The sequence below is a fragment of the Siphateles boraxobius genome, unplaced genomic scaffold (assembly GCF_051911475.1).
Source record: "Siphateles boraxobius isolate OS27281-9 unplaced genomic scaffold, OSU_SipBor_1 41, whole genome shotgun sequence".
Classification (NCBI taxonomy): domain Eukaryota; kingdom Metazoa; phylum Chordata; class Actinopteri; order Cypriniformes; family Leuciscidae; genus Siphateles; species Siphateles boraxobius.
Window position 1 is genome coordinate 13,351,417 of NW_027509042.1, and position 27,922 is coordinate 13,379,338.

At 44.7% G+C, this 27,922-nt stretch overlaps 1 protein-coding gene across 1 annotated transcript in view; it reads left to right on the plus strand.

The window, feature by feature from the left end:
• The window catches only part of brinp3a.2 (bone morphogenetic protein/retinoic acid inducible neural-specific 3a, tandem duplicate 2), a 69,925-nt gene that overhangs the window by 11,307 nt on the left and 30,696 nt on the right, over nucleotides 1–27,922 (plus strand). Inside the window, exons 2-3 of the mRNA XM_077198493.1 lie at nucleotides 16,496–16,789; nucleotides 27,466–27,656. Coding sequence (XP_077054608.1) covers nucleotides 16,590–16,789; nucleotides 27,466–27,656 — 391 coding nt within the window. The 5' untranslated portion in view covers nucleotides 16,496–16,589. The remainder of the gene's footprint in view (nucleotides 1–16,495; nucleotides 16,790–27,465; nucleotides 27,657–27,922) is intronic.

A 27,922-nucleotide genomic window follows, 5' to 3' on the forward strand; every position in this document is an offset into this window, starting at 1 on the left:
TACCCACCAAACCAGTTAGAGTAATTTCAGCTTTGGTGGGTAAGGCTTATGCCTGTTTTATGCTTCTGCGTCGAATCGACGGCGTACCCCCACAGACCCCTCTGCGTCGCCGCGAACCCCTCCGCCGTAGCTCGACGTGCACCTCCAAAAAATTGTAACTACGCGTCGAGGCGACGCAGACAACAAGGGCTGTGATTGGTCAGATGCACCACGATGCAGCTCAACCTGACGGAGAACCATAAAACGGCCACGACGCCGTAGGAGTGACGGCGTAGCTACGCCGTGGAGTTGACGCAGAAGCATAATGAGGCCTTCATTCAGCGACTGGTCAGGCTGCAGCATGTCTTCACACAATGTCGCTGCTGCAGGCTTACCAGGCTGAAATGTTAGGAGACATTAATAAGGGCGGGGCTATTGGCCCAAACGCAGTTTGCAAACTGCGTCGACCCACAGATTTGTCTCTCAGGGTCGCCAAGGAGATGGCTATTTCTATCGGCCGGTCTATGGCAGCCCTGGTGGCCACTGAGAGACATTTCCGGCTCAATTTGAGCAATATTAAAGAAAATGAGGAAACATTTTTTATGGATTTGCCTATCTGTTTATCTGGCCTCTTCAGCGACGCAGTGAACACGATCGTCGAGAGGGTTCAGGAGTCAGCCATACAAGAAACGGCTGCCCTCCAAAAACTTCTCCCTCGCCAGACTCATGTCTCCGGGGTTGCTGAGCGGGAACAGCCCCAAACTTTTAAAAACCGTGCCACACAAAAACAGAGCATGGCTTCCCGTGTTCCCCCACAAAAAGACTGGGGACACGGAAAGCGTGCTCAACAGCAGGCTACAAGGGATAAGACGGATCTGAGGACCGTCATTATTTCCAAGAAAACTGCAAAGAAAAGGCCTGACGTCCGAGGGCGCAGGCCATCGAGGGCAGTTCCCCACCGAAGCAGAGCGGTTAACACCTCATTTTATGGTGCCCGTCTCCCTTCGGTGCCCTCGGGGGACCGTTATGCTTACCCTGCCACCTCATGTGTTACAGGGCGCAGCAGTCTCCAGCGAGCTGTAGCGTTTATACGCCCGTATAAATATAACTAATTATTATTCATAACGGATTATGATCAATAATTATGATCATTTTATCAGTTCATCCACTGAACGGAAAGCATAAACAATTATTAATTCTAGGAAATATAATATCTTCCTGGCCAAGAAAGACTAATTCCCAGCTAACAGCTAAGAAATAATTCAAGGGTAAAAGCATAGGTAGCTTAGATTGCAGTTCAAGACAATAAATTTGTAAGCACATAACACAAGTAATGCTTCTCTTTTCAAATACAAACAATACTTTATTGATTATAAGACTAACACATAAAACTAATATCTAACACACACACACACACACACACACACACACACACACACACACACACACACACACACACACACACACACACACACACACACACACACACTCATAAGAGTTGCAGAAAGAAAGAGAGTCAGGAAGAATGAGTTCTCTTACGGGAGGTTCTCTCGTATTGCGTAAGTTTAACTTATGCTACGGGAAAGATTCATCTTCTCGAGATATTGAAGCCAAAAAATTATCCTTAATTTTGTATTCATTGTCAACGCAGTTCAGCAGCTAGCAGACCTAGAGCAGGCCATCTCGCGTGCTCATTGGCTAACCTTCACCCGGGCTCCGCCCGCACATTTAAGTGTCTTATCACAAAACGCAGGGCATTAATAAGACACTCCCCATCCATTATGATCGGGGCGTCAAATACACTTGTAAGTCTCGTGCCCGCGCTCACGCTTACAGGAAGCTTTTCCGCCCGGAGCGCTGCTCGCGCGTCAAAAAGTGAAAAAAGAATGTTCCCTATCGCTTATGATTGGGACATCTCACATAAATCAGCCGGTTTCGGCTTTCAGCGAGCAGCCATTGCCCAGGACCGAGAGCGCGCGCGCCGCGCTTTCGGCTCCAGTTCAGTTTCACAAGCCCGCAAATGGCGGCGATCTGAACCCGGAGGCCATTCGCCCCCTAGCGGCTCACATAGCTGCGTGGGAAACTATCCCAGGGATTTCAGAATGGGTGCTGAGCACAATAAAGCAGGGCTATACACTCCAATTCATTCGCCGTCCCCCGCGCATTCAAGCCCGGACCGCGACGATAGTGAATGCGGAAGTAGCACACCTACTTCACGCAGAAATAGCAAAGCTGCTGTGCAAAGGGGCTATAGAAAAGGTACCGCCTTCTCTGAGCGAGTCAGGTTTTTACAGCCGATATTTTCTCATACCCAAGAAGGACGGAGCCTTCAGACCTATCCTAGATCTGAGACATTTGAACAAAGTGCTTGCGAAAAGACCGTTCAAAATGCTTACGACCAGGAAAATCCTCGCGCACGTTCGCCCGAAGGACTGGTTTATTTCTCTAGATCTGAAGGATGCCTATTTTCAGATTCAGATAATACCCTGTCACAGGCAATTTTTGAGATTCGCCTTCGACGGTCAGGTATATCAATACACCGTCCTGCCGTTTGGCCTGTCCCTAGCACCACCTACATTTACGAAGTGCATGGACGCGGCGCTCGCCCCCCTGAGAAGTCAGGGGCTGCGAATAATGAACTATCTGGACGATTGGCTGATATTGGCACAGTCAGAGACAGAACTGCTATCTCACAGAACAGTGCTTCTCAGTCACCTGGAGAGCTTGGGTCTCACGGTCAACTGGACCAAGATCTCATTACTGCCCAGCCAGTCAATTTCCTTTTTAGGAATAGAACTGGACTCGGTGACCATGACGGCTCGTTTATCGACAAAGGCGCATGCGAGCCGTGTTCGCCACCTAGCCGCATCTTTCCAGAAGGGCAGCTTTCTCCCTTTGAAAACATTTCAAAGGATGTTGGGCTGTATGGCATCAGCTGCAGCTGTGCTTCAGCTGGGCCTACTGCGCATGCGCCCGCTCCAATGCTGGTTGAATACTCGCGCGTCCCGCCGAGCCTGGGTTTCTGGCGGCCAGAAAATCACGGTGATAGCGGCTCTGCAGCCCTGGTTAGTAGCCGACTGGTACCAGCAGGGAGTGATGATGGGTACCATCTCTTATCGGAAAGTCATTTCGACAGACGTGTCCAACTCGGGTTGGGGCGCGCTGTTCGAGGGCAGACCGGTCTTCGGCCAGTGGTCATACCAAGAGAAGTGTTTTCACATAAACTGTCTGGAAATGATAGCGGTCGAGGACGCGCTGAAGCTTCATTTCATTGGTCCTCGAGGCCCTGAAAGCTTTTCCATTTGAACCACTTGACTCCGTGGGGTTGAAATATCAATCACTGAAAACCGTCTTTCTGACTGCACTGTCGTCAGTAAAACGTGTGGGGGACCTGCATGCGCTGTCTGTCAGCGCGTCGTGTCTTGAGTTCGGGCCGAATGACTCTAAAGTCATCCTCAGACCTAGACATGGCTATGTTCCTAAAGTGATGGGCACTCCATTCAGAGCGCAAGTTGTTTCGCTGTCAGCTCTGCCAGCATCTGACAGCGAAGGTGAGGTGAATCTCCTCTAACCTCTCAGGGCGCTGAGATTTTACATTACGCGCTCCGCCTCCTTCAGGCGTTCAGAACAGCTTTTTGTTTCATTTGGTGGGCGCACCAAGGGTCTCGCCTCCATGAAACAGAGCCTGTCCAGATGGATAGTGGACGCTATAGCAGCTGCTTACGCGTCAAAATGTCTGCAATGCCCTCTGGGCATCAGGGCTCATTCCATGAGAGGCGTGGCCTCGTCGTGGGCGTGGTCCAGTGGGATTTCTATCCATGACATATGTGTAGCGGCGGGCTGGAGCTTTCCGTCTACTTTTGTCAGGTTTTTTAACCTAGAAGTTCCTGCCTTGCAGGCTAAACTTTTGTCAGTTTGAAGGAGAGGTGTATTCTGCCCAGATCTTCCTGCTCAGATCACTCTCACGTGACTCAGCTCTCCTGGTTGAGCTGCACTAGTAGGGTATGTGCCATGTGCCTATACAGACGGCGCGCTGCTCTGTATTCCCTATGTGTGCTTATGTACAAGTAATGGCCCGCGTGGCTGGCCACCTTATTTTTTCCACTTATGGGGTTCCCCTGAAAGTTTGGGGTCTCATGGTGGATGCTTGGCACGCACGGCGTTGACAAAGTGTTCCCGTAGCGTAAGCTAAACTTACGCAATACGAGAGAACCTCTCGTAAGAGAACGATACTCGGTTAATGACTTAACCTCGGTTCTCTCTAGAGAGGGAACGAGTATTGCGTAACCGGCCGTGCTCGCGCCACGAGCGACATCGCTTCAGTCGACGAAAAACCCGAGAAGTCAGCCTACAGCACCTACTTTTAAACGCTAAGCCACGCCCATTCCGGCGGGCTGTGACGCTATGAAGGCGCGGGCGCCCTTCATTGGGCGTGACGTCACGCCGGGCTCACTGGTAGGCTGCAGCAGTTGCCCGCAGGGCAGCCAATGAGCACGCGAGATGAATGCACTGCGTTGACAATGAATACAAAATTAAGGATAATTTTTTTGGCTTCAATATCTCGAGAAGATGAATCTTTCCCGTAGCGTAAGCTAAACTTACGCAATACTCGTTCCCTCTCTAGAGAGAACCGAGGTTACGTCAGTAACCGAGTATCGTTTTAGGAGTCAGATGGTGAGATCCCAAGTTTCTATATGCACTTAAAAGACATGACCTGAACGAACCATCAATCATCGATTTAACCCTTATATTGTTTCTTAGGCAAGTTGTTCAATTTTATATTAATGCACCAGTTCAGTTAAGAGTCTGAAGGCTACTTGCTTGTCTTCGGTTTGCTTTGGGGATTCCCTTTTGTCGGTATAAAGGGGTTTCCCGGGTCCGTTGCTTGGCTTGCGGTCTCCTCATGCCTGCTAGATCTTGGGCAGCCAATCACGTGGTGTGTTGGCGGATGGATGAAAGTCTTTGAAGTTGGTAGCGCGTTGCAGTCGAAACGTTTAAAAGAAACTTTGCAGCAAAACTTAACTTAGAACCGAGACTTTTAACGGAAAGGAAAACAAAGGAAAAGAAAGGAAAGTGAGACGAGTTAGATGGCCTGGATGAAGCTATTTTAAACCCTGATCTTGATTTGGGTCATTTGTCTCGATGCGTCTACATGGTTACTATAACCATCATCTGCTCCACCCGACTTGTTCTGCCGAGACTTTTTCCGAGAGAGAGAAGAGAAGAGAGCAGAGAAAAGAGAGAAGAGAGCGCTTCTGTGTTCGGGTCTAAGATTTTAAACTCAAAGTTTGTCCAACCTCCAGGATGAGTTCTGGCCAATTAGACACTGGCTTAATTTAGGAGGTGGCTCTATTTTCTTCTTATCGTAAATCATGCGTTATCTGTGATCTCCTTGCTCTCCAGAGCTAGCAGGGAGAACAAGAGGCCACAGTTTAGCCATTATTACTATTATAAGAATACAAAACATTTTACCCAGATTTCAATCAAGCCAAGAAGAACATACGATCCTGCCGACAGGAAGCAGGACACACTTTCATTCACACACCTAATATTTATAACAATTATGAATTGTATGGCATCTAAGCATATTAGACAAACACATATATTGTAGAAACAACATAGAATTATGTAGTTGCATGATGTTTGATTATAAGTCCATCGATAATTGTTCTGGGATGAGTTTTATGGATTTTGATATGTAAAGTGTGTTAGTGTGTAAAGTTTATGGGGTTTAAGCCCTTCCAGTCTGAGGTCAGGAATAGTTCCTGCTGAAGTCTGTTTTTGTTCATCTCTCATGGGACCTTTGTCCTTAAGAAAGACGTAGTTTGTTAGCCGCAGGGGTCAGGTGACCTCTTGTTAGGGCCTCTTGTTTCACCATTTCGGAACAGATCTGTCTTGCCAAATTATAAAACGTTGACAACGTTCTTCCTTTAGTTAAACAATAAAAAAGCATTTTTGGTTACAGACTCTCTGGAGCCTAGGGGTGATTTATGGCTCTGGGTTTGGTGATTTGAATCTGGAATGTGAAGCCTCTTTTGTGTGATTATGTATGAACAATCACATAAAAGCTTCAATTGTGTTTGATTCATTCTCGTAGTCGCTACATAGCACATATCTCAGGTGCCACCCGGAAACGTAGTGGCCCTGGGATGCCCGCCCCCTCCGAGGAGGGTCCTAGAGCAGTCAGTTCAGTCGTTCCCTGCCGGTTCGCCATTACAGGGCGATGGGCCGATTGCTCAACAAAAACTGAATCCAGAAACCAGTCTCGAGAGGCTGGTACCTCTAGTAGAATTCTTGGCAGCGTGGAAGCTACTGCCAAATATTTCTCGTTAGGTCCTGCAGACCATAAGGGGCTTTCATCCCACGTGGTGAGCCCCGAGCAGGTTTTGGTAATGGAACAAGAAGTGAAAATCCTGTTAGACATAAGGTCCATTTAATATGTACCTCCCTCCAGCAGGGACACCGGGTTTTTCAGCCAGTATTTCATCGTTCCAGAGAAGGATGGGGGGTTGCGTCCCATTTTGATTTTAATAGTTCTGTACGTTTCCGTCATGTAACTAAAGTTCAAAATGTTGAGACAAATCGTGCCACAGATCAGGATTGGTCGGTCACGAAAGATCTCAAGGATGCATACTTCCACTTTTCCATCCTTCCATATCACGGGAAGTTCCTGAGATTTGCTTTGGGGGGCAAAGCATACCCATATCGAGTTCTTCTGTTCGACCTAGCACTATCACCCCGCACTTTCAGCCACTGCGTCCTCAGGGTATTCGCATCATGAACTATATCAACAATTTGTCAATTCTAGCTCAGTCGCATCTGTTGGCGGTTCGGCATCAAAATGTTGTTCTCACCCACATGAAAGAGCTGGGGTTACGGCTAAACGGCAAGAAGAGTGTGAATTCTCCATTACAGATGTCCACTTTTCTAAGGGTAGTGTGGAATTCTATGCGGGCGCGCCTGTCGCATAAAGTCCATCCTATCAGCTGTGGAAAGAATAATGCTAGGCCAGTCACTCACTGTGAAAAACAGTTTCAGAGACTGTTGAGTTTCTGCAGGATCGGTTCACTGCAGGTCTATCCCCGTCCACTCTGAAGGTCTATGTGGTGGCCATAGGTGCTTACCACATTCCTTTGGGTGGAATGTCTGTGGGTAAAGACCCTCTGGTATCTCGTTTTCTACGTGGCACACTGAGGCTGAGGCCTGCTGTACGCACTAGGGTACCGACTTGGGACCTGGCTATTGTCCTCCAAGGCCTTACCCAGGCTCCCTTCGAGCCCCTGGAGGAGGTTCCAGCTAGTTTTCTTACTTTAAAAACTCTGTTCCTCCTCGCTATTTCTTCCCTTAAAAGAATAGGAGATCTTCAGGCTCTGTCGGTTGCACCCTCGTGCTTGGAATTTGCACCTGGCATGGTTAAAGCGTTAATTCATCCTAGACCAGGTTATGTTCCTAAGGTCCCCACTAATGTGGCCCGATATATAGTGCTGCAGGCCTTCTGTCCTCCTCCGTTCCAGGATGCGGACCAGGAAAGGCACAATTTGCTATGCCCAGTGAGGGCGTTGGATGCTTACGCCCACAGAGCTGCCCTGTGGCATAAAACCGAACAGTTATTTATCTGCTTTGGACCCCCTAACAAGGGGTCCCCTGCATCTAAGCAAAGGATGAGCAAGTGGGTGGTCGCAGCCATCTCACTTGCTTATGAGTCGACCGGACAGCCTTCACCTATGGCCGTTCGGTCTCACTCAACTAGGAGTATGGCGGCCTCTAAGGCCTTATTGTCAGGAGTTCCTCTTCAGGACGTTTGTGATGATGGCAGGCTGGTCCTCACCTCACACATTCGTTAGATTTTATGCTCTGGACTTGGACTCTACACCAGGGTCCCGTGTGCTCACGTCCTAGTGCTGCTCGCTCTGCTTTCACACTGGACAGGCACTTCTCGCTATGGTGGTGTTGGTATAGACATTCCCTTAGCGTCAATCGACGCAACCCGAGTTCACTTGAAAGGGAACACCTCGGTTACGACTGTAACCTCGGTTCCCTGAAGAGGGAACGAGACGTTGCGTCACCTGCCATATCTCCTGCGTGCCTGTAAGCGACTTGTTCAGACCCTGCGAAGCTGTCGTGGCTGGGTTTTGAACCGGCTTTATACTTCCTGGTTCATGACGTCACACGCTTCTGACGTCCCGTCATGCCCATTGGACTGATTTTACATGTGCTTCAATACATCATCACGCAAAGCGTTCCCTTAGCGTCAATCAACGCAATGTCTCGTTCCCTCTTCAGGGAACCGAGGTTACAGTCGTAACCGAGGCGATATCAGTGTTTTTCTCCCACTACCCGCGTAAACATCTCCGGCCAAATTACCTAGGCTACTGTTTTTTGACGAACACCAAGGTCGTTTAACTGCCGTTCGAATCCACATATCTAAGTTTACAAGAAGAGATCATTTCAAACTACAATATTTAAATCCTTTTTGATCCCTGCCGAGGACCATACGTACGATGCACACTTTTATTAGGCTACTGAAGTGCTGGAAAGTATTTACAAGAACAATATTTCATCACAGCTCCACCTCAGTGAACAAAAAGTAGAAAGAAGAAAGCACGCAAACATTTTTAATGGGCCTTTATTGTGGCAGCAATATATACTGAACAAAATTATAAGCGCAACACTTTTGTTTTTGCCCCCATTTTACATGAGCTGAACTTAAAGATCTAAGATTTTTTTTTATCTACACAAAAGGCCCATTTCTCTCAAATATTGTTAACAAATCTGTCTAAATCTGTGTTAGTGAGCACTTCTCCTTTGCCAAGATAATCCATCCACCTCACAGGTGTGGCATATCAAGATGCTGATTAGACAGCATGATTATTGCACAGGTGTGCCTTAGGCGGGCCACAATAAAAGGCCACTCTAAAATGTGCAGTTTTACTGTATTGGGGAGGTCCAGAAACCAGTCAATATCTGATGTGACCACCATTTGCCTTACAGCAGAAGGAGAGTGTTGAACGTTCTGTTTGCGAAGAAGACGGCTGCAAAGAAGAGGTCCTGACGCCTACAGCAACCTCCGGAGTGGAACGGTGTTTACCTCAGTACATGGTGCCCGTCCCAAATCGGTACTCTCAGGAGGCCGCTCTGCCAACCGCGCCACCCTCGTTGCCTCGGGGTGCAGCGGTTTCCAGCGAGCTTCCGATTCAGCGTCTCAAAAAAAACGGTGCTGCGTCGGACTCGCGCCCTCTGAGGAGGGTCGAAAGTCAGTCAAATCGGGTATTTCCTGCCAATATGCTCCAGGTCACCGAAGTTACGACTTTTATTACACCAGAGGCCAGCCTCGACAGGCTGGTTCCCTTAGTAGATTACCTGTCAGAGTGGAAGATTCTGCCAAACATATCTCAGTGGGTCCTGCATATAGTAGAAAAAGGATAAAGAATCCAGTTCGGTCCTCGTCCACCTCGCTACAACGGGGTGTTACTTACAGTGGTACATCCAGAGCAGGCTCTGGTGATGGAACAAGAAGTGAAAGCACTATTAGCGAAAGAAGCTATAGAGCTGGTTACTCCGGCCAACAGAGAACTCAGGGTTCTACAGTCGGTATGTCATTTTTCCAAAAAAGGATGGGGGGTTGCGCCCCATTTTAGATTGTCGTCTTCTCAATCGTTTAGTCAGAAATTTAAATTCAAAAGGCTGACGTTGAATCAGATCGTGACTCAAATCAGATCCGAGGACTGGTTTGTCACGATAGATCTCAAAGATGCTTGCTTCCATGTCTCCATCCTTCCACAACACAGGAAGTTCCTAAGGTTCGCTTTAGGGGGCAAAGCCTACCAGTATCGGGTTCTTTCATTCAGTCTAGCTCTATCACCCCGCACCTTCACGAAATGCATAGATGCAGCTCTAGCTCCGCTCAGACTGCAGAGCATACGTATTCTGAACTACATAGACGACTGGTTTATCCTAGCAGAGTCGGAACAATTGGCAGTTCGGCATCGAAATTTCGTTCTCGCACACATGAAAGAATTGGGGTTGAATGCCAAGAAAGTGTACTTTCTCAAGCACAGAGAACCACCTTTCCTGGTGTCGTGGGATTCAGTGACAAAGGGGGCCATGCTCTCGCCTGCTCATGGCACTTCGATCCTCACAGTTGTAAAAGAGATAAAGCTAGGCCAGTTACTCACTGTAAAACAGTTTCAAAGGCTGTTGGGCCTGATTTGATATTGGGTCCTATCCCAGGGTCCAGTGTTAAAAGCTCTTTGCCATCGAGTTTCGCTCTCACCAGATGCTTCTCTCACGGGCTGGGGAGCGGTAATGGAAGGGTGCTCAGCTCAGGGTCTTTGGAGGAGTCATGATCTTTCGTGGCACATAAACTACCTGGAGATGATGGCGGTCTTCAGTGCGTTGAGACATGTCCTTCCAGACCTGAGGGGCAATCACATGCTTGTTCGCACAGGCAACACGTCGGTGGTCTCCTATATCAGTGGTTCCCAAACCTGTCCTGGCGACCCACGGACACTGCACGTTTTCTCTGTCTCCCTTATCGAACACACCTGATTCAACTCATCAGCTCATTAACTCATGTGATTATGAGCTGATGAGTTGAACCAGGTGTGTTTGATTAGGGAGACAGAGAAAACGTGCAGTGTCCGGGGGTCGCCAGGACAGGTTTGGGAACCACTATCCTATATAAATCATCAAGTGGGTCTGCGTTCACGTCCACTATGCAAACTGGCGCATCAGATTCTCTTGTGGTCCCTAGGGAAGTTGCTCTCCCTGAGAGCAGTCTGTATTCCGGGACATCAGTATATAGGAGCAGACATCCTGTTGAGACAGAGGCTGAAGCCCGGGGAATTGAGGCTCCACACCGAGGTGGTGGAGCACATTTGGGGAGTTTATGGCCAGGCACAGGTGGATCTGTTAGCGTCTCAGGATACGACGCACTGTCCACTTTGGTTTTCTATCACGCATCCAGCCCCACTGGGTCTGGACGCAATGGTGCAGACGTGGCTGAGGCTACGTCTGTATGCATTTCCCCCAATCGCTCTGCTCCAAGGAGTTCTGGAGAAGGTCCGCCAGGACGGAGTGAGTGTTCTGTTAGTAGCTCCATACTGGCCAAGCCAAGTGTGGTCCTCGAACCTAATATCCCTTCTCGACGGCTCTCCCCTGGAGCTAACATTCAGGAGGGACCTTCTATCTCAGGCGGGGGGAGCGATCCTCCATCCCCGCCCATAAATATTCAACCTGTGAGACTGGCCTCTTAGGGGGCCCGACTCATAGACTCTGGTGTCTCAACTGAGACCATACTAAACTTCAGAGCTCCATCCACGTGGAAGCTATACACCCTGAAATGGACAGTTTTTACCTCTTGGTGATGGGATCCAGTTAATTGCACTGTGGGTTCAATACTTGAGTTCCTGCAAGATCGTTTTGCTTCAGGGTTATCTCGTTCCACACTGAAGGTCTATGTTGCGGCTATTGCTGCTTACCATGCCCCCTTGGGGGGTTTATCTATTGGAAGATATCCTCTCATACGTTATATACGTTTCCTTCGTGGCTCCCTGAGGCTGAGGCCTGCAGTTAGTACCAGAATTCCAGCTTGGGATCTGGCTCTTGTTCTAGAAGGTCTATCTGTCGCTCCCTTTGAGCCTCTCTAGTCTGTTTCAGAAACATTTCTGACCCTCAAATCTGTGTTCCTTCTAGCCATTTCCTTACTTAAACGAGTAGATCTCCAGGCCCTGTCGGTATCTCCTTCATGCCTTGAGTTTGCACCCGGGATAGTCAAAGCGTTCCTCTATCTTAAGCACGATTACGTACCTAAGGTTCCAACCAATGTACCACGGCCTATCGTACTGCAGGCGTTCTGTCCTCCTCCCTTCAAGGATTTAGACCAGGATAAACTGAACCTCATCTGTTCAGTCAGAGCACTGGATACTTATGTCCACAGATATGCCCAGTGGAGAAAGTCTGATCAATTATTGGTGTGCTTTGGGCCCCCTAAGAAAGGCCTTCCTGCATCCAAGCAGACGGTTAGCAAGTGAGTAGTCGAGTTCTTGGTTGTATGGCGTTCGGGCATTCTCATTCCCAAAGCGTCGTTGACGCATCGCGATTTCCCTCAAAAGGGAACGTCTCAGGTTAAGACTGTAACCCTAGTTCCCTGAGTAGAGAACGGGACGATGCATCACTTTTCCGTACTTCCTACATATCTGTGATCGACTTGCTTGGGCCTTTTTCGAAGCTATCCGATCTAAACCGGGTGTACTTTTATCCTTTCGTGGTCATGACGTCACCCGCCCGTCATGCTCATTCTCGCCATTGGACTAGTTGACACATGTTCTTCAGACGCAATCACGCAGGGACTTTCCCAAAGCGTCATCGATGCATCTAGGGTTACAGTCATAACCGACAGTCAGACGATTTCCACTGTCCTACCTACAATTAATTTGGTGGGACAACTAAAAAAATTTAAAGTCTTTTTTCTCAGTTCCACACTCTAGCGAGTTAAGGTCTTTTGCCTTTGTAGGGCAGTGTGGCATTGTGCTGTGTGATAAAACTGCACATTTTAGAGTGGTCTGTTATTGTGGCCAGCCTGTGCAATAATCATCCTGTCAAATCAGCATCTTGACATGCCACACCTGTGAGGTGGATGGATTATCTCGGCAAAGGATAAGTGCTCACTAACACAGATTTAGACAGATTTGTGAACAATATTTGAGAGAAATAGGTCTTTTGCGTACATAGAAAAAGTCTTCGATCTTTGAGTTCAGCTCATGAAAAATGGGGGCAAAAACAAAAGTGTAGCGTTTATAATTTTGTTCAAATTTTAAAATATGAAGGCATTGCTATAGTTTGGATTAGTGTTGTCAAAAGTACCAGTACTTTGGTACCAAGTCGGTTCTGAAATTTTTAAAATGTGTTGATACCAGCATTTCTGTTGTACTGGTATATTTGGTACCCACTAATAGGAGCTGCTTTCAGTCGCTTTCGTGTTTATCTAAGCGGGTGGCTCCAGACTAATTTTTTTACTAGGAGCACTGTAACCAATATACACCACGTTGTATTATACTAGTGTCTGTGAATATTAAACTATGCTATTAACCCTGCATGTTCTGCGTGAATGAATGGCGCAGACGTGCAGTTTCATTTACCACACACACACACACACACACAAACACACACACACTGAAGCACGCGTTACGCTCACGCATGTTTCAGTCTCTGCTGCCGCACGATATGAGGACATGATGAACTTCCTCTCCAGGGCCAATCTGAGAGTCACTGCACGAGCATTTTACCGTTTCATTTGAGAGAAACTATCGCCATATCATACACACACAGAAACTCAAAGGTCTTCACGGCAACCCATCAAAATAAAAGTTTGTTTTAAGGCGAGACACTACAGGTGGATAGGGTATTTTTTTTAACTAGCAGATATCACCATGAAACTTTGCCAGTTGATTACTACATTAATATGAGAAAAAAATTATTACAAGTTTTCTGTAATTTAATGTTTAAATATGCTAATGAGGCATTATCTAATTAAATATGCGCTAATTTGCCTATATTTTAAAAAACGAAATCTTAGTATTGGATAAAGCCAGGTTCAAAATTATTTTTTCATTGTGTTCACATATTAGATGGGGAAAAATTACAGAGGGATTTATGGATATCTACTTTTGTTATCCTTTAAATCAGAATATACTGCCAATAGCCTTAAAAAAATTATTTTCGCCATGTTTTTTGTAATAAAATGTTATATAAATCAGGCTAGGAATAATATATTTACAAATCCCGCTGCAAATGTCTTCATAATATAACTAGGTACTAGACTGGAAAGTTTGGTGTATATAAGTGCTACTGAAGTGAAGATTTCGGACTTGGAGTATGAGAGAAAAGTCATTTTGAGAAAACGGGCTTTTAAGATTTAGCATCAGCCAATGAGATTGCACATTTAGAGTTAAATCCCCCCTTTTACTTTCACGATTGGTTGCTGAAAGTAAATTACCATATTTGGATCCGGCAGTATTGTTCAGGAGAGAGAGAGCTTTCTAACGGTGTGTGTGATGGCAGGGTGCAGAAAGCGATCGCGGAGCAGAGGGATGATTTATACGACAACTTTTGATGAATTTATTAGAAATCTATACACGCAAACAGACAAAGTGTAGTAAAATAAAGACCTAAATGTGTATTTCAGACTTTTTATCACCACAAGTCTGAAAGATACATATTGTTCCAAGCTGTGGTTTAATCAGCATAAAGTTGTGTATGAACCAAAATAATTGTCACTTTTATGACATTTTATACCAGCCTGAGGATATTTCAAGCCAGTTTGGTGTTCAATTATATTTAAGTGGCACCATTGGTGCTTTTCATGCATCCACAGTTGATGATAAAAAATGCATTTATCTCTCAGGCTAGATGTTTTATTTGTGGTATAAAAGTATAGCCTACTTCAGTTCCTCTTTCAGGGTGGATCGGTTTAACAGCATTTGATGAAGTGTATTGTTTTTGTAACTACAGATATTGTCTGATGATGCCCCTGTAAAAAGGGAATGACACATACCTGATATTATTCCTGTAGATAATAACCAAAATCCTGTTACTGCACTGGGTGGGGGAGATAATGTGATTATAGCAGCAGATTGCTTTGAAATGAACAGTGCTCTCAATGAATACATGTTTACATGTGTTTGGTGGTTGAAGATAGCATTCAGGTAAAGATCTGATCTGTTGAATCAAGGTTGAAGGTTTGATCTCAAAGAACTGGAGAGTTTAAGAGATCACAATCTTGCTTTTGAATGAAGAACTTAACTACAAGAAATACACTGAAATTAGTGTATTTTGCTTTTTCATAAAGAACTAAGCTGAAATAGCTCAACAGTACATAAGAGACCATGAGCCAGAAGCATAATCTATCTCAAAGCTCCGTTCTGCCCTTGTGACTTACATTAAACGTCTTTTAATTGTCACTTTTTTTATGTTGCCACTTTCCAAGCAGAGCTACCATCAAAAAAAAAAAAAAAAAGATGAGAAAAAAAGAACTAGAACACATATAACAATGGTTTGCTCTTGGGAGAAATGTAAACAGTGATTTTACACAAAAGCAAAGCACGTGTTACTCAAGGCAGAAAAATAGCAAGTCAAAAGAATTGCTGATGGAAACGGGGAGATTGTGGCATTTGAAAGGCCCTTTTTTTGTGGTGCACTGTGGCGCTCAAGTGCAGCGCATTGTAGGATCCCTACTGAGTGGTTACTGTGTTCCACCGAGACGTCCTCATCAATATGCATGGAGAAGTACGGATGTCTGCGTTGAAGAATTACATGTCATGCAGCAAAAGCCTTGCTTTTAAATCTGCTGTAATCACAGCAGAAAGCATTGTAGCCCGGATTGGAGCTGTATTCACACCGTTATGAATGTGTGACAGCATGTAACATACATTATATTCTGTGGGAGATTAGGGTATAGATGCATCATCCAAGAATGGCCTCCCATAGGAATAAATGCCAAAGGTGGACATCTTATGATTATGACTTGAAATGTTAAGCTTGAAAATATATAATGAGCTGATATGCTGCCCAACAGCTCATCCCATCACTATCTGCACTGCAATAAATGTAGGCATAATAGCACTACTGTTTTGATATGCACATCACAGTAATTAGACGTTAGGCTATACTAAGCACTGACAGTCAGTGTCAGTGTGGTGCATTTATATTTCATGTTACATTTAGGTCTGTATTTTCATCTGTATTTGCATTTCTTTTCACACTATTCCATATAAGTATGAGTATTTTTGAACGTCGCCCACACATATGGTCACATGACACACATGACTTGACAAACTGTCATCAGAAAACAGTAACGAGACTCTTTTCCAACATCTGGTTTGGTCACGGCCGTGAAGAATGACAGCACTTGGTGGAAATATGGAAATAATAACAGGGTTAGAACAAGGGGCGGGACTGCGGGAGACGCTGAGAGCTAACTACTGAAAGAGATGTAGAAAATGTTCTCATGGCATCTGTTTACCAAAAAGCTTGTGGAGTTACAAATAATTTGGTTTAATACAGTATTTTTTTTTTTAAGGAGAACTTCTCCATTTCATATACCAGCGCAGTTGCACAGTGGATGCTAAAAATGGAAGCATGTGCACAGGAGGATCTTATTATTTCACTTACATTATTTTATTGTTAATTTGGTGAGACTTTGTTCCTCTGAAGTACTAAAACACTCATTAACATGCAGAGAACATTTTTATGTGAATTCATTACACTTCTCACTTACAGACAATTACTAGATTATTCCCACAAAGAATCATCGTAGTTTTCTTCCCTGTCTGTGTTGACAAGAAACAGAATTTTCTGCTAATTGCCTCTCTTTTTGTCTCTCTCCTCTCTCTCTCTCTGTGCACTTTTCACTTAAATGAACAGTTGTTTTGGAGAGTTTGTGGAGGTGAAGTTGACTAAGTGTTTACTAATGTATCTTTGTCCTTTCTGTGTAAATCTGCCTGCTGTGTGTGTTTAGGTCAGTGTTTGTGGGGCCGAAGCCATGCTGATCTTCAGTGCCGGGTGGTGGAGTGTGGTCTTGCACCAGAGCTGAAGCCTTGTGCTGCTCCCCCATGGCTCTATGGGAGCTGTTGCTGCTGACTTTCAGCCTCCGCTGCTGGCTGACAAGCTCTGTCAGTTTAGCTGAAGAAGGTCCTGCAGGCCCCCTGGACTGGCTTCTCTCTGATAAGGGCCCCTTTCACCACTCACAAGAGTACACTGAATTTGTGGAGAGGAATCGTCAGGGATTTTCCACGAGATACAAGATCTACAGGTTAGTTGTATTTGAATTGAGGCCTGTATGATAGGTTTTACGTACGTTTTGATTACAACCCACTTTCTTATATACAGTAACAGTATATATATATATATATATATATATATATATATATATATATATATATACTATATATTAATTTAAACATTGTGAATGTATCAATCTAGCCACATTTAGAAGCCTTCTCAAAATTATCAGAATGACAACACTCTATTTTTATAGAACTTTGTTTCCCGGAATGCATTGTGTGTGTTGAATTTATTTGAATCAGAACAAGTAGTAATTTCCTCTTCTTTCATTCCAAATCAATTTCCAGTAGATGTAGACAATTAAATTAAAATTACAACTCATGAATTGGAATGGAGTTTATTATTTATTTTTATTTATGTTTTTTTCCAGAATTTTACCCAACTCTGTTAATCTGGTTTGTTGTTTTTATAAAACAATTCTGTTATAATCAGTGCAAAAATCAGCACATGTAAAGAACTTAAACCATTTAACTGACAGTAATGGGAAATTTTATTTACAGCACAGAATTATCTATATAAAGTTACTAGATGTATCATATTTGGATAAAAATACTTTACTTATTAACTTAACATATTTTGTCGTGCTATATAATAAAAGTTCTAAAATATATGAAGATCTGTGTATTTTCAATTGCTATATAACTGATCAGTCAACAGACTGATTATTATTTATTTTTATTCCCTGAGTCTATGAAAAACAAATGAACGGGCTTGAATAAAATAATTAGTCAAGAATAATCTGGCAATGAAAACATTACACGTCAAAAGTTTGGGGTCAGTACTTTATTTTAATTTTTTTTAAAGAAATTAAGAGATTTTCTTTTTTTTACATCCTTGCTGAAAAAAGTGTTTCAAATAAACATGGTTCATTTGAATTTTTTATTCATAAAATAATCCTGAATATATCTATCACGGTTTTCACAAAAATATTAAGCAACATCACAACATTGATAACAATAAGAAATGTTACTTAAGGACCAAATCAGCATATTAGAATGATTTCTGAAGGATCATGTTACACTGATGATGGAGTAATGATGCTGAAAAATTATGCTTTGTCATCACAGGAATAAATTACATTTTAAAATATATTAAAATAGAAAACAGTTATTTTCAATTGTAATTATATTTCAATATTACTATTTTTACTGTATTTTTTTTTTTTTTTTTTCACATAAATGTAACCTTGGTGAACATGAGTAACATGATTACATCAAACCAAATCCAAACCTTTGCATGGTAGTGTATTCTAAAGGCCTTAGATTTGTTGAAGTGAACTTGTTAGCATTAACATTATATAAAATATACTGTATGTTGAATTGCATTTCTGGTCCATTAGAAGGTGAGCAGACATTCCAGCTCTTAAATTACTGATGATTTCCCATACATCATTCCCATCATTGCAGGGACAGTTATCGAATTTCCATCTGTTCTCAGAAACCACAGTTGACATCTTCTAAGTTGTGGGAGCTACTTCATGGCTGCTCTGATTGGCCCTTCATCAAAACATTGGAGTTTTTTCTTGTCTGTTGGCTAAACCTGGTGCATCAGAGGCTCAGCGCACCCTCTGCAAGATTAATAGTCTTATCATGTGGCCAACTGATTAGTGCACTCTTAATTCTTATTACTCTGCATTATCACCTGTTCCCAGATGACTACTGTCGGCGGCAAGGCTGTGTTAGGGGAAGATTACAACAACTCCTTGATTAAATAAGTTTGTTATAACAAAATACTAATTGAAAAGGTGCAGCTTTCACATGCATGCCAGAGTTTAAGTAAAACATTTAAATATAGTCATTTCTCATTCAATAGAAAGACTATTTAGACTATTTAAGTACAACTAGGGCAATGTTTCAATCATTTATTATATTATATTATATTATATTATATTATATTATATTATATTATATTATACTTTATATTTTTTTTCTAATTGCAAAATGTATTTAAACTTATAGGACCATAAGTAATGCATCTAAAACACAGTTTCTATTATGATATACTTTGTATTTTGTTCAAGTAGGCCTAGCCTGAAAATTATTTTGCATTCACATCCTCCCTAGCATGCACTGGGCTATGAATAATTACAGTTGCATTGTTTGACAATTTGCCACATTTATTCACACAGTTGTTGTTGATCTTGTTGTTATGTTTAGTTATTTGTTGTCTTGTGATGTTGAGATGAGTTTGTTCCTCAAAAATCACTCAAAAATATTATTTTGTTGATAATTACTCTAGTCATGCTTCATGTACCAATTGTTTTATGAGGGCTTCATGTTTCATGACTGATCATTTGATGTTATCTTGTGATTAAGCACAATGCCAAATATTTTTGTCTGTTACGAAAGTCACTGTCACTGACTTCATAAATTCTTGTGTCGTGGACAAGAATCATGTCAGACTACACGTTGCTTCCCGACCAGTCATTGCTTGCCATCTTTAATGACGTATGGGACGTCATTGGAAAGGTTGAATTAGTAACTGGCTTCTGGAAACAAGAGCGTAAACAAACAATGGCTACCGAAGCAGCGTGCTAAGTTTAATGCTAATTCCAATATTCACCGGGTTGCTTAAGCACAACTGCTATCGTTCTGCAGCCTTTATTTTTTTTTTTACTCTGTCATGGTAGTCCCTAAAGGAAACATCATAAAGGCAGGTGTATTGTTGCCATAGCTCCATGAACCTTTCCTCCATTGCTTAATTCCACTTAGCAGCACCAATACCATTGTCTCTTTTGTTTTACCATGTTTAAAAGCTGTGTACGGAAGAGCTTCTGAGCTCCTATTGGTCAGTTTCACAAATGTGATGGAACCCTTCGTGGAGAACCAAAAAAAAAATAAACATGCTAGTCTTTCTGGCGGAACGTTGTGAAGTGTCACAGGCGCAGGGTAAGTTGTCGTCCTCTATGACACAATATACAAGATAAATGACCGATTATTGCGGCCTGACACACATTGTCGTTTACGAATGACCACGACACCCTACATCAAAAAATTGTGCCATACTCGGGCGGATATTGTGTAGTCTGAACCCGGCATAAGAAAAAGCACTTTGCTATACACGTACTGCACATTGCTTAAAACAAAACAAAACATGAGATTAACATATTGGGTAATTTAAAACAATGTAAATAAAAGAAAAAGTGTGCTTTTAAATCTTGAAATCTTAATCTCAATGGTTAAATTAATGACGACATTTTCAGTACAGTGAATACATCTATTTATATTTGTTAAGTAATTGAAAATGTTAAGTAATTGAATTAAGCTATCCAGGGCACGCAGTTTGATTATCATCACTTTCACTCAGATCTACCATACATGTTTTTAAAGTAATTCATAAGCTGATCTATAGTTATGTTGATTTGGATATCAATTGCTTGTTCTTTGAACTGTGAGAATTGTGAACAGTTAATGCATAAAAAAGATAAATACGGCATAGCTTAGCGTTTATAAAAATCTCCTATTATGTTTGTGACATCAGTAGATCAGATCACATCTTGTAAAGCGAGTGCAGATTCTCTGTAATATGTTGCAGAGCCTAGAGCATTTTATTCAAACAATCTATTTTTCAGTGCATTTTCTTTCGGATAACAACATATGCATGTAGCAGACCTACAGAGATTAAAAGTGGCAATATTATATTGATGATAGTTTTTCCTCCTTCAAGCACAGCTTTGTTGCGTTGCTCGATTCAAATAATCCGTAATGACAGGTAGAAGATGAATTACCAGAAGTGCTTCTCCTACTTACAGTGGTGTGTAACACTGTCATCCGGGTAATGAAAGTGCACCATCTCATCCCTCCTTCAATTTTCCACGTTCTTCTTGATTGAATTTGTAAGAATTTTAATGAGTTCTTTGTTGGAAATAGCTCTTTTTTTTATTTGGGAGATTTCACTTTATAGAATATTGGGGAAATGCCATGTCACAACATTCAAAGACAGGGTCCAAGTATACCACCTGCTTTACTGAACCACTTCCATGGGATAATTTCCAGAGATGCTGATGTGCGCACAGACTAAGGCTATTCTCTCTCACAATCTTAATAATGTGAGTGGGAAAATCATTTTGAAATTGCTTGTAAAAGGTCATTTCATAAAATGCTATTTCTTTTCATGATGACAGCTGCCCTTATTTAAATTGTTCTCTTTTTTTGGTCCACTTCCTTCTGTATGAAATTTAAATCATCTTTTTAATACTTATCTTAAAGGCAGAGATAAAAGCTTATGACACAAGCCTTGAGTACTTTTTGTTCTGCAACAAAAAGCTGAGAAACAAAGCACAGAATGCAGGGTCGGTTTTAGTGCCGGTGTGAATAAGACTGATGATGACTACGGTCGTAATGAGTATTTCATATAGCACAGCAGAAGTCCCAAAGAGTGCTTCCTAGAGAGGCCTTTAAACTGCTCTCACACAAAGCCTTAACTGATAAGACAATCCAAGCTTATCGTGCTCAGCGGTGACGGGAACGAGAATGACAGGGAGGATTTTCTGTCTTTACTTTCCTCTTTGTGGACACCTTTGAACTCCTGAAGGCTAGCTCATCACAGTTCCCAAAGAACTGTCCAGTTTAAAAAGTGGTTTATCATGGTGCCATGTGAAATTGAGAGAGATCATTCGAAATTCAAGCAAGCAGTCATAGTCCCAATTGCGGGTATAGCACATGCCAAATGCAATATTACCATGTTTACAGCAGCTGAGGGCGTAGTTTATGAAATTAACGACAATTATATTCTGACATAAATTCAACAACAGCTTCAGCCATACATTAATAATGTGTGTTTTTGTGACATAATTTTGACATAATGCTATCACTTTTGCCCCCTATGAATTGCAAAACAGCAGATGGAATTAAGGGCGTTTGCTGGAATGAATCAATCAAACATCTGGGTCGGGAGGCCTCTGTCATTACTCCTGATTTAATGTGATAGATCCCCTTTCAGAAGGCCACCCCAGCTCCATCCATCACCTGTGCATGAGGTTACTCACTATTTCTCAGCTAACTGATAGGACAGGCTCATATAGAAGAAAGGCGCATAGTGACTGGAGGGTGTTTTGAAATACATTGAGTGTGAGATTGTGCCAATGCCTTTTGAGGCATCTGCCTATTTTAGTGTATGAATAATTGCATAATGCATTGCTTAAAAATAAGGACCGGGGGTAGAAAGAATTATAGAGGGAAAAAGCTTGAATACTTAATTACCTGTAACTGCATGAATTAAATGTGTTATTTTTGTATGCATTGTGAGTTGTTGCTGGTGAGACAAAGAAGAGCATTAGTCTTGACCTGTCGCTTAAGAAACAAAATAGTTTCTGTCAGGGCTAATTAAAAACAAGTTTTTTAATTGCTTCATCAGCTACTCATCTTGCAATAAATGGCACAAATTATTTTAGTATTTTGCTCTAAGGAAAATCCATTGGTTCGTTAGGCTGTGTTTACGTCAACTACCGGTTCAAGTTTATTAGCCCAGATAAAATTTTTCAAACAACAATTTATGTCTACTTTAAAAGGTGACTTGCCCCTCTAATGTATGTCTTTGCATTAATGTCTCACTACAAGATATAGTTGAATTAAAGGCCTGTTTGTTTTCATTGTTAGCAGTTTGGATTGCATCAGTCGGCTTAATTAAAACTGTGCTAAGAACTAATTTGGTATATACAATGTAGGTGCACAGAACAAGCTAAATGTTCTAAATACAAGCCAAGCCTGCTGTATCCTTTCATACTTTAAATTAAAATACATTTTAATCATATATTTCATAGACTTTTAACAAATTGATTTGATTCCCTTAATATGTAGACATATGGAGTGCTATCAGCAGTTAATTTATGTCTTATTGACTACTCATAAAAATATCATTCATGTAGATTTAGAAACGTCTTGGTTACGTTGAAAGAGGGACCGGAGACGTAGTCGATGTGTCGACTGATTGGGACCACGCCTAGGGAGCCTGTAATCTTCGAGTACTGTATAAACAAGCCAATGCATATTGGCGTGCAAGATCTGCATCTCATACTCTGCCCGACGGCACGGGAATAAATACGGAAGTGGATGCACGCACCAGTTGTTTTTCGCTTCGGAGCCGAGCGGAGCCCGGAATCAGTGGTGGTCCAGCAATCGTGGCGACGGGACTACGTCTCCTTTCCCTCCTTCAGGGAACGAGGGTTACATACGCAACCGAGTCGTTCCTTTTCAGTTACTCACATTCGACAAAGTCGACTTGTCGACTGATAGGGATTCCAATTAAAACGCCCATGGTGCTGCCGCCTTCCAGTGCATAGACAAAAGCCTTCTGATCCCCCCGCATTATTGAGGCGGAGTTGGGATAGGGGTTAGGCCAGGGAAGTCACTGCTGTTCCACAAGACCACTGGGAAAGTGTTCCCTTTCTTTGGAAAGGAATACGCTGTGGAAACCACATTCTGCCTGAAGGGAGGTAACATGTGGAGGATACACATATGGACTGGGTGTTACCTAGCAGTACAACATATGGAATGTCACTGAAGTCGCTCCAGCCTATAACAGGGGGGAGACTCACCATACAGTGACGGCAGAGCGGGCTCTACCAATGGAAGACATGGGCTCACCGCAGGGAGCCGTCCCGTGGAAGAATTATGGGATCACCGTAGGGATCACAACATATGGGATCCAGCCTAAGAAAGGTTCCACGAGTGCATACGAGTGTTAGGCCTGCCATCGCCATCGCCGTTGCTGAAGGGTGTGGAGGAACTCAACAGGGTTCGGCTGAAGAGGAAATCTACTGGAGCAAGAATGGCGCACGTATCCAGTCCATGGGAGGGGAATGGCGGTGCAAGCCGGCACTTCAAACCGGGCTTACAGTGAAACTGGCTTCATGTGAAGGGAGCCCACGGGAAGCAACCGGCTCGACACATAGGCTATTTTTCTAGCGAACCTGTTTGGTGTCGCACAGCCCCCAGGCTCTAAATACATCTCTCAGCGAGGCACTCTGTGTCAACGCCCAGGAAGGAGCTACACTCTCTCTTTGGAGAGGCTCACTACCCAGGTGGGCACGGTGCACCTTGGGTAAACACACCAAGATGATGGCAACCACTATCCAGTGGGCCATGGAAACAGCCTTCCCTTCTGCTGGTCTCCATAACAGACAGGAGCTGGTCTGAGGTCCTGAGGCTTTGCATTCTGTCCAGTTATAACCGCAAGGAGTGGAAAGGACAGAGAAAAGCCAGGGTTGGCTCTGCCTCCTCTGGGGCAGCACTTGCAGGCTCACCACCTGGTCCCCTTTTCAAGGGAGAGGTATGAACCTAAGGCAGACATCCAGGCCGGGGTCTCAGGAACCTGTTGATAAAATCATGCTTCCCCATGGATTGTATCCACTGCACATGATGTGCGTCAATTCATAGAGGCAACATACAATTTGAGGGTGGAGGGAGACAGCCCTCGCTCTGATCCATCTTGCAGGAAAGAAAGCACGAAAGAGATCGAACATCTTAGGGGGTCTTCCCGGAGAGAAGAACACCACTTAACAAACAGGTTCCACTTCAGACGTAAGCATGCCTCATAGAGGGTGCTCTCGCAGAAGTGATGGTGTCTACGACATGTTGTGGTAGATCACCTAGAACCTCCGTGTCCCGTCCTTTCGGGGCCAGACATGGAGTTTCCAGAGGTCTGGATGCGGGTGCCAGATGTTCCCCGTCCCTGAGAACTGTCTCAGAGGAATGGGTCAGGAAGGGGCTGTCGAGAGGAGCCTAAGTTCGAGGGGAACTAGGTCCAGTTGGGCCAATAGGGGGCAACTAGCAAGACCTACTCCTTCTCCTCCCTGACTTAGCACAGGGCTGTGCAAGAAGGTTCACTGGGGAAACGCATTTCTGCGGAGGCACCGGGGCCAGCTGTGTGCCAGTGTCTCCGTGCCAATGGTACTCCGTTCGGTCAGGGAGTAAAACAACTGGCAATGGGACAAGTCCGGAGAGGCAAACAGATATAACTGTGCGGCACCGAAGTGGTCCTTGAACAGCTGGACCACATGGGGATAGAGTCTCCACATTTCCTAGGCTGTCGTGAGGCCTAGTAGGCAGCATGATTGAGCAGGCCGGAAAATTAAGGGGAATGAAGCGACCTCAGAAGCTTCTGACTCCAATTAGGAGGTGGCGGGCGAGTTGTGACATGCGAGGGAAGCATAGCACAATGGTCGCAGTGTTTGTACAGACCTGTACAAGCTTGCTGAGCAGCGGTGTATCAAAGCAAGGTGTACTGCCAGCAACTCAAGGCAGTTAATGCCAATGCAGTCGGAGGCCCGCCCGCCCCATTACTGCATGCCCGTTGTAGGTTGGCCTCTCAGCCGGTGTTTGGTGGACACTTGTTCTAGGGGCGGCTGGCACGGAGAAACAAAGCTCTTGTCACGGGCTGAGGGTTTGGCGACAGGCCAGGTGATTGTCACACGGAGCGTGCCGCTCTGCCACGGCCACCTCGGGACTCGGCTGTGAAGCCAGTGCTGAAGCGGTCATCATATGGGGGAAGCCGAGATTGGCCATAACCCACCACCTTTCTTGGGTACAACAAAGTACAAGCTATAGAAGCTGGTCTTCATATCGGCTGGAGGAACCGATTCAATCGCATGCTTCGCCAGGATGAGTGCGATGTCCGCACGCATGGCAGAGCACATTCACTCAACACCAAAGTGTAACGAACAGCGCTGAACTTGGGTGGACGCCGGGCGGACTGAATCGTACAGCCGAGTCTGATGGTTCGGAGGAGCCGACTGGACCGGTTGGGAAGCACTTCTACGAACCGGGCCAGGGAACCAGAGGTATCACAGACGTACCTGGGGTGGGGCAGCGAGGTGGAGGACAGGGACCCAGCTTGGAAGGCCCAAAGGCGGCCCGAAGCGGGGTCTGAGTGTGGTACACAACACTTACCTGTCTCCACGTCACGGCAGAGGGTGCGTGAAAAGGCGTGACCGTGTCCTCGAACCACACCCAGCTGCTGGCTGGGGATACAAGAGGGGACTGAGGGTTGCAAGGCTTTACAGGATCGCACACTGCCAGTTTGGCCCTCTTGGGACCCAGGAAAAGAGGAAATGGCTCTTTATTTGGAGTCGTGTACCGCTGGACCCCGGGGAAGCAGTGGCAGAAGAGTAACCATCTGAAGAGCTCGTTCCCCCATCCCTGGGTGGCCTGTGTCAGGTTTGCTTGGCCTTACACTTGCCACCTGGATTCAGCATCTGGCTGGGCAGCCTGGGGGAGGAACTGCCACCGGCGGCGGGGTGGAGGCAGCAGCGGGCCGCCGGGGCAGGATGTGCCGGGTGGCCTCCGTCTGCGCTTGGGCGGCAGAGAACTGTTGGGCGCAGTTCTCCATCGAGTCGCCGAACAGCCCAACCTGGGAAGTTGGGGAGTCCAGGAACCTAACCTTGTCCGCATCTGCCATATTAACCAGGCTGAGCCAACAATGGCGCTCCTGGACCACTAAAGTGGACATCACCAGACCGATCGTGTATGCCACAACGCTCGTGCCCCGGAGGGTAAGGTCGGTTGCAGTGCAGATCTTACCTATGAGCATACGGTCTGGGCTACCCTCGTGCATGTCCATGAGTGCCCTGGCCTGATCGACCTGTAGCAATGCCATGGCATGCAAAGAGGAGGCGGCTTGCCCACAGGCTTTGTAATCCTCCGTCCAAAAGGAAGCGCTCACCGGACACAGGGGCTCCTGTGTCACGACAGACCGCTCCACTGGAGGGATAGCCTAGACCGCTCCTCCGTCAAGGATAGTGAGGGGGGAGGAGCTACTCTGGAGGAGCCGTTTCTGGCAGAGAAAGGTGCCATCAACGACTTGGTAAGTTCTCCATGCACTTTGGGAAAGAAAGGCACTCATTTTCTTACCAATCATCCAACCAAGACTGTTCGGGACACAGTGCAGGATTCCACTCGTCAGCCCAGGTGGGCGTTTCAGCATAGCTGACATTTTTGGATCTGGCTCGGGCAATGTTACACTCCCAGATGGAGATAACACAGCCGAGTCATAATTTCCAGAGGTCAGCTCACCCTCGATGCTGCAATCGGCATCCTGTCCTCTGGAGGGGCCCCGGATGAAACGGCTGGTCGGTCCATTACAGAGGGACCAGCGCACTCAACGGGGGGCTCTACCAACTACGGTGTGATAGAGGAGTGAGGGGCCAACAGGGATTGGTTACTGGGCGGGGAAGCCTCACTATGATCCTCTGATCACCCATCCCACACGTCACAAAAATGCACGAGTCACCAAAGCCTGGGTTATTGTTTGTATGTCTTTTGACTTGAAGGATTTCAGAGCTTTGTGGCAGTATTTTCATTTTCTTTTTTCATTTAACTTTTTTTCTCCTCCTCTTTTTTATGAAAGGTATTGGTTGTCACCACAGGGCAGGCTTCTATGAGTCTTTCTGTCGGGGCAGATTTCTGTCACGAAGTGTTTATTGAGCGTAGCACCTGTCAGCTGCACATTCGGAGGCAGCTCCCAACGCATGGTATTCACCCCCCAAATGAAACATGTTCTGAGAACCTGAGGCTTGAGATGCAGCTTGGCAGGGGCACTGGCTGCCATGCAGGCCTCCTTCTATCATGTCCAAAACAGTTGAGAAATGTTAATGTAAACAGATCATTAGGGACAAGCCTGTTTACTGTCTCTGTTTTTCTCATGCAGGGAATTTGGCCGATGGAAAGTGAATAACTTGGCTGTAGAGCGACAGGATTTCCTGAACTCCCCCTTGCCTCTCACCCCGGAGTTTATAAGGAACATTCGACTCCTGGGACGCAGACCCACTGCCCAGCTAATTACTGACAACCTGATCAAGAAATATGGGACCCATTTTCTACTGTCAGCTACACTAGGAGGTAGAAATTTATATTTTTTGTGACACATCCTCCTGGTGGTTTAGCACAAAGGTCATTATACCTACTTTGTCCGAGCTGGTGTTTCCTTTTCTTTATTTCCAAAGAGACACTGATACATCTCATGCATATTTACATCTCAATTTCCACACCAAGGAAAATCATTTGTGACATGTTTTGCCTCCTACTGCCTCATAATGTATTACTTCTTCCACTGTGTGTTTGGAAGAGGAGGCAGGTGTCAACAGAAGGCATCTTGTCCAGAATAG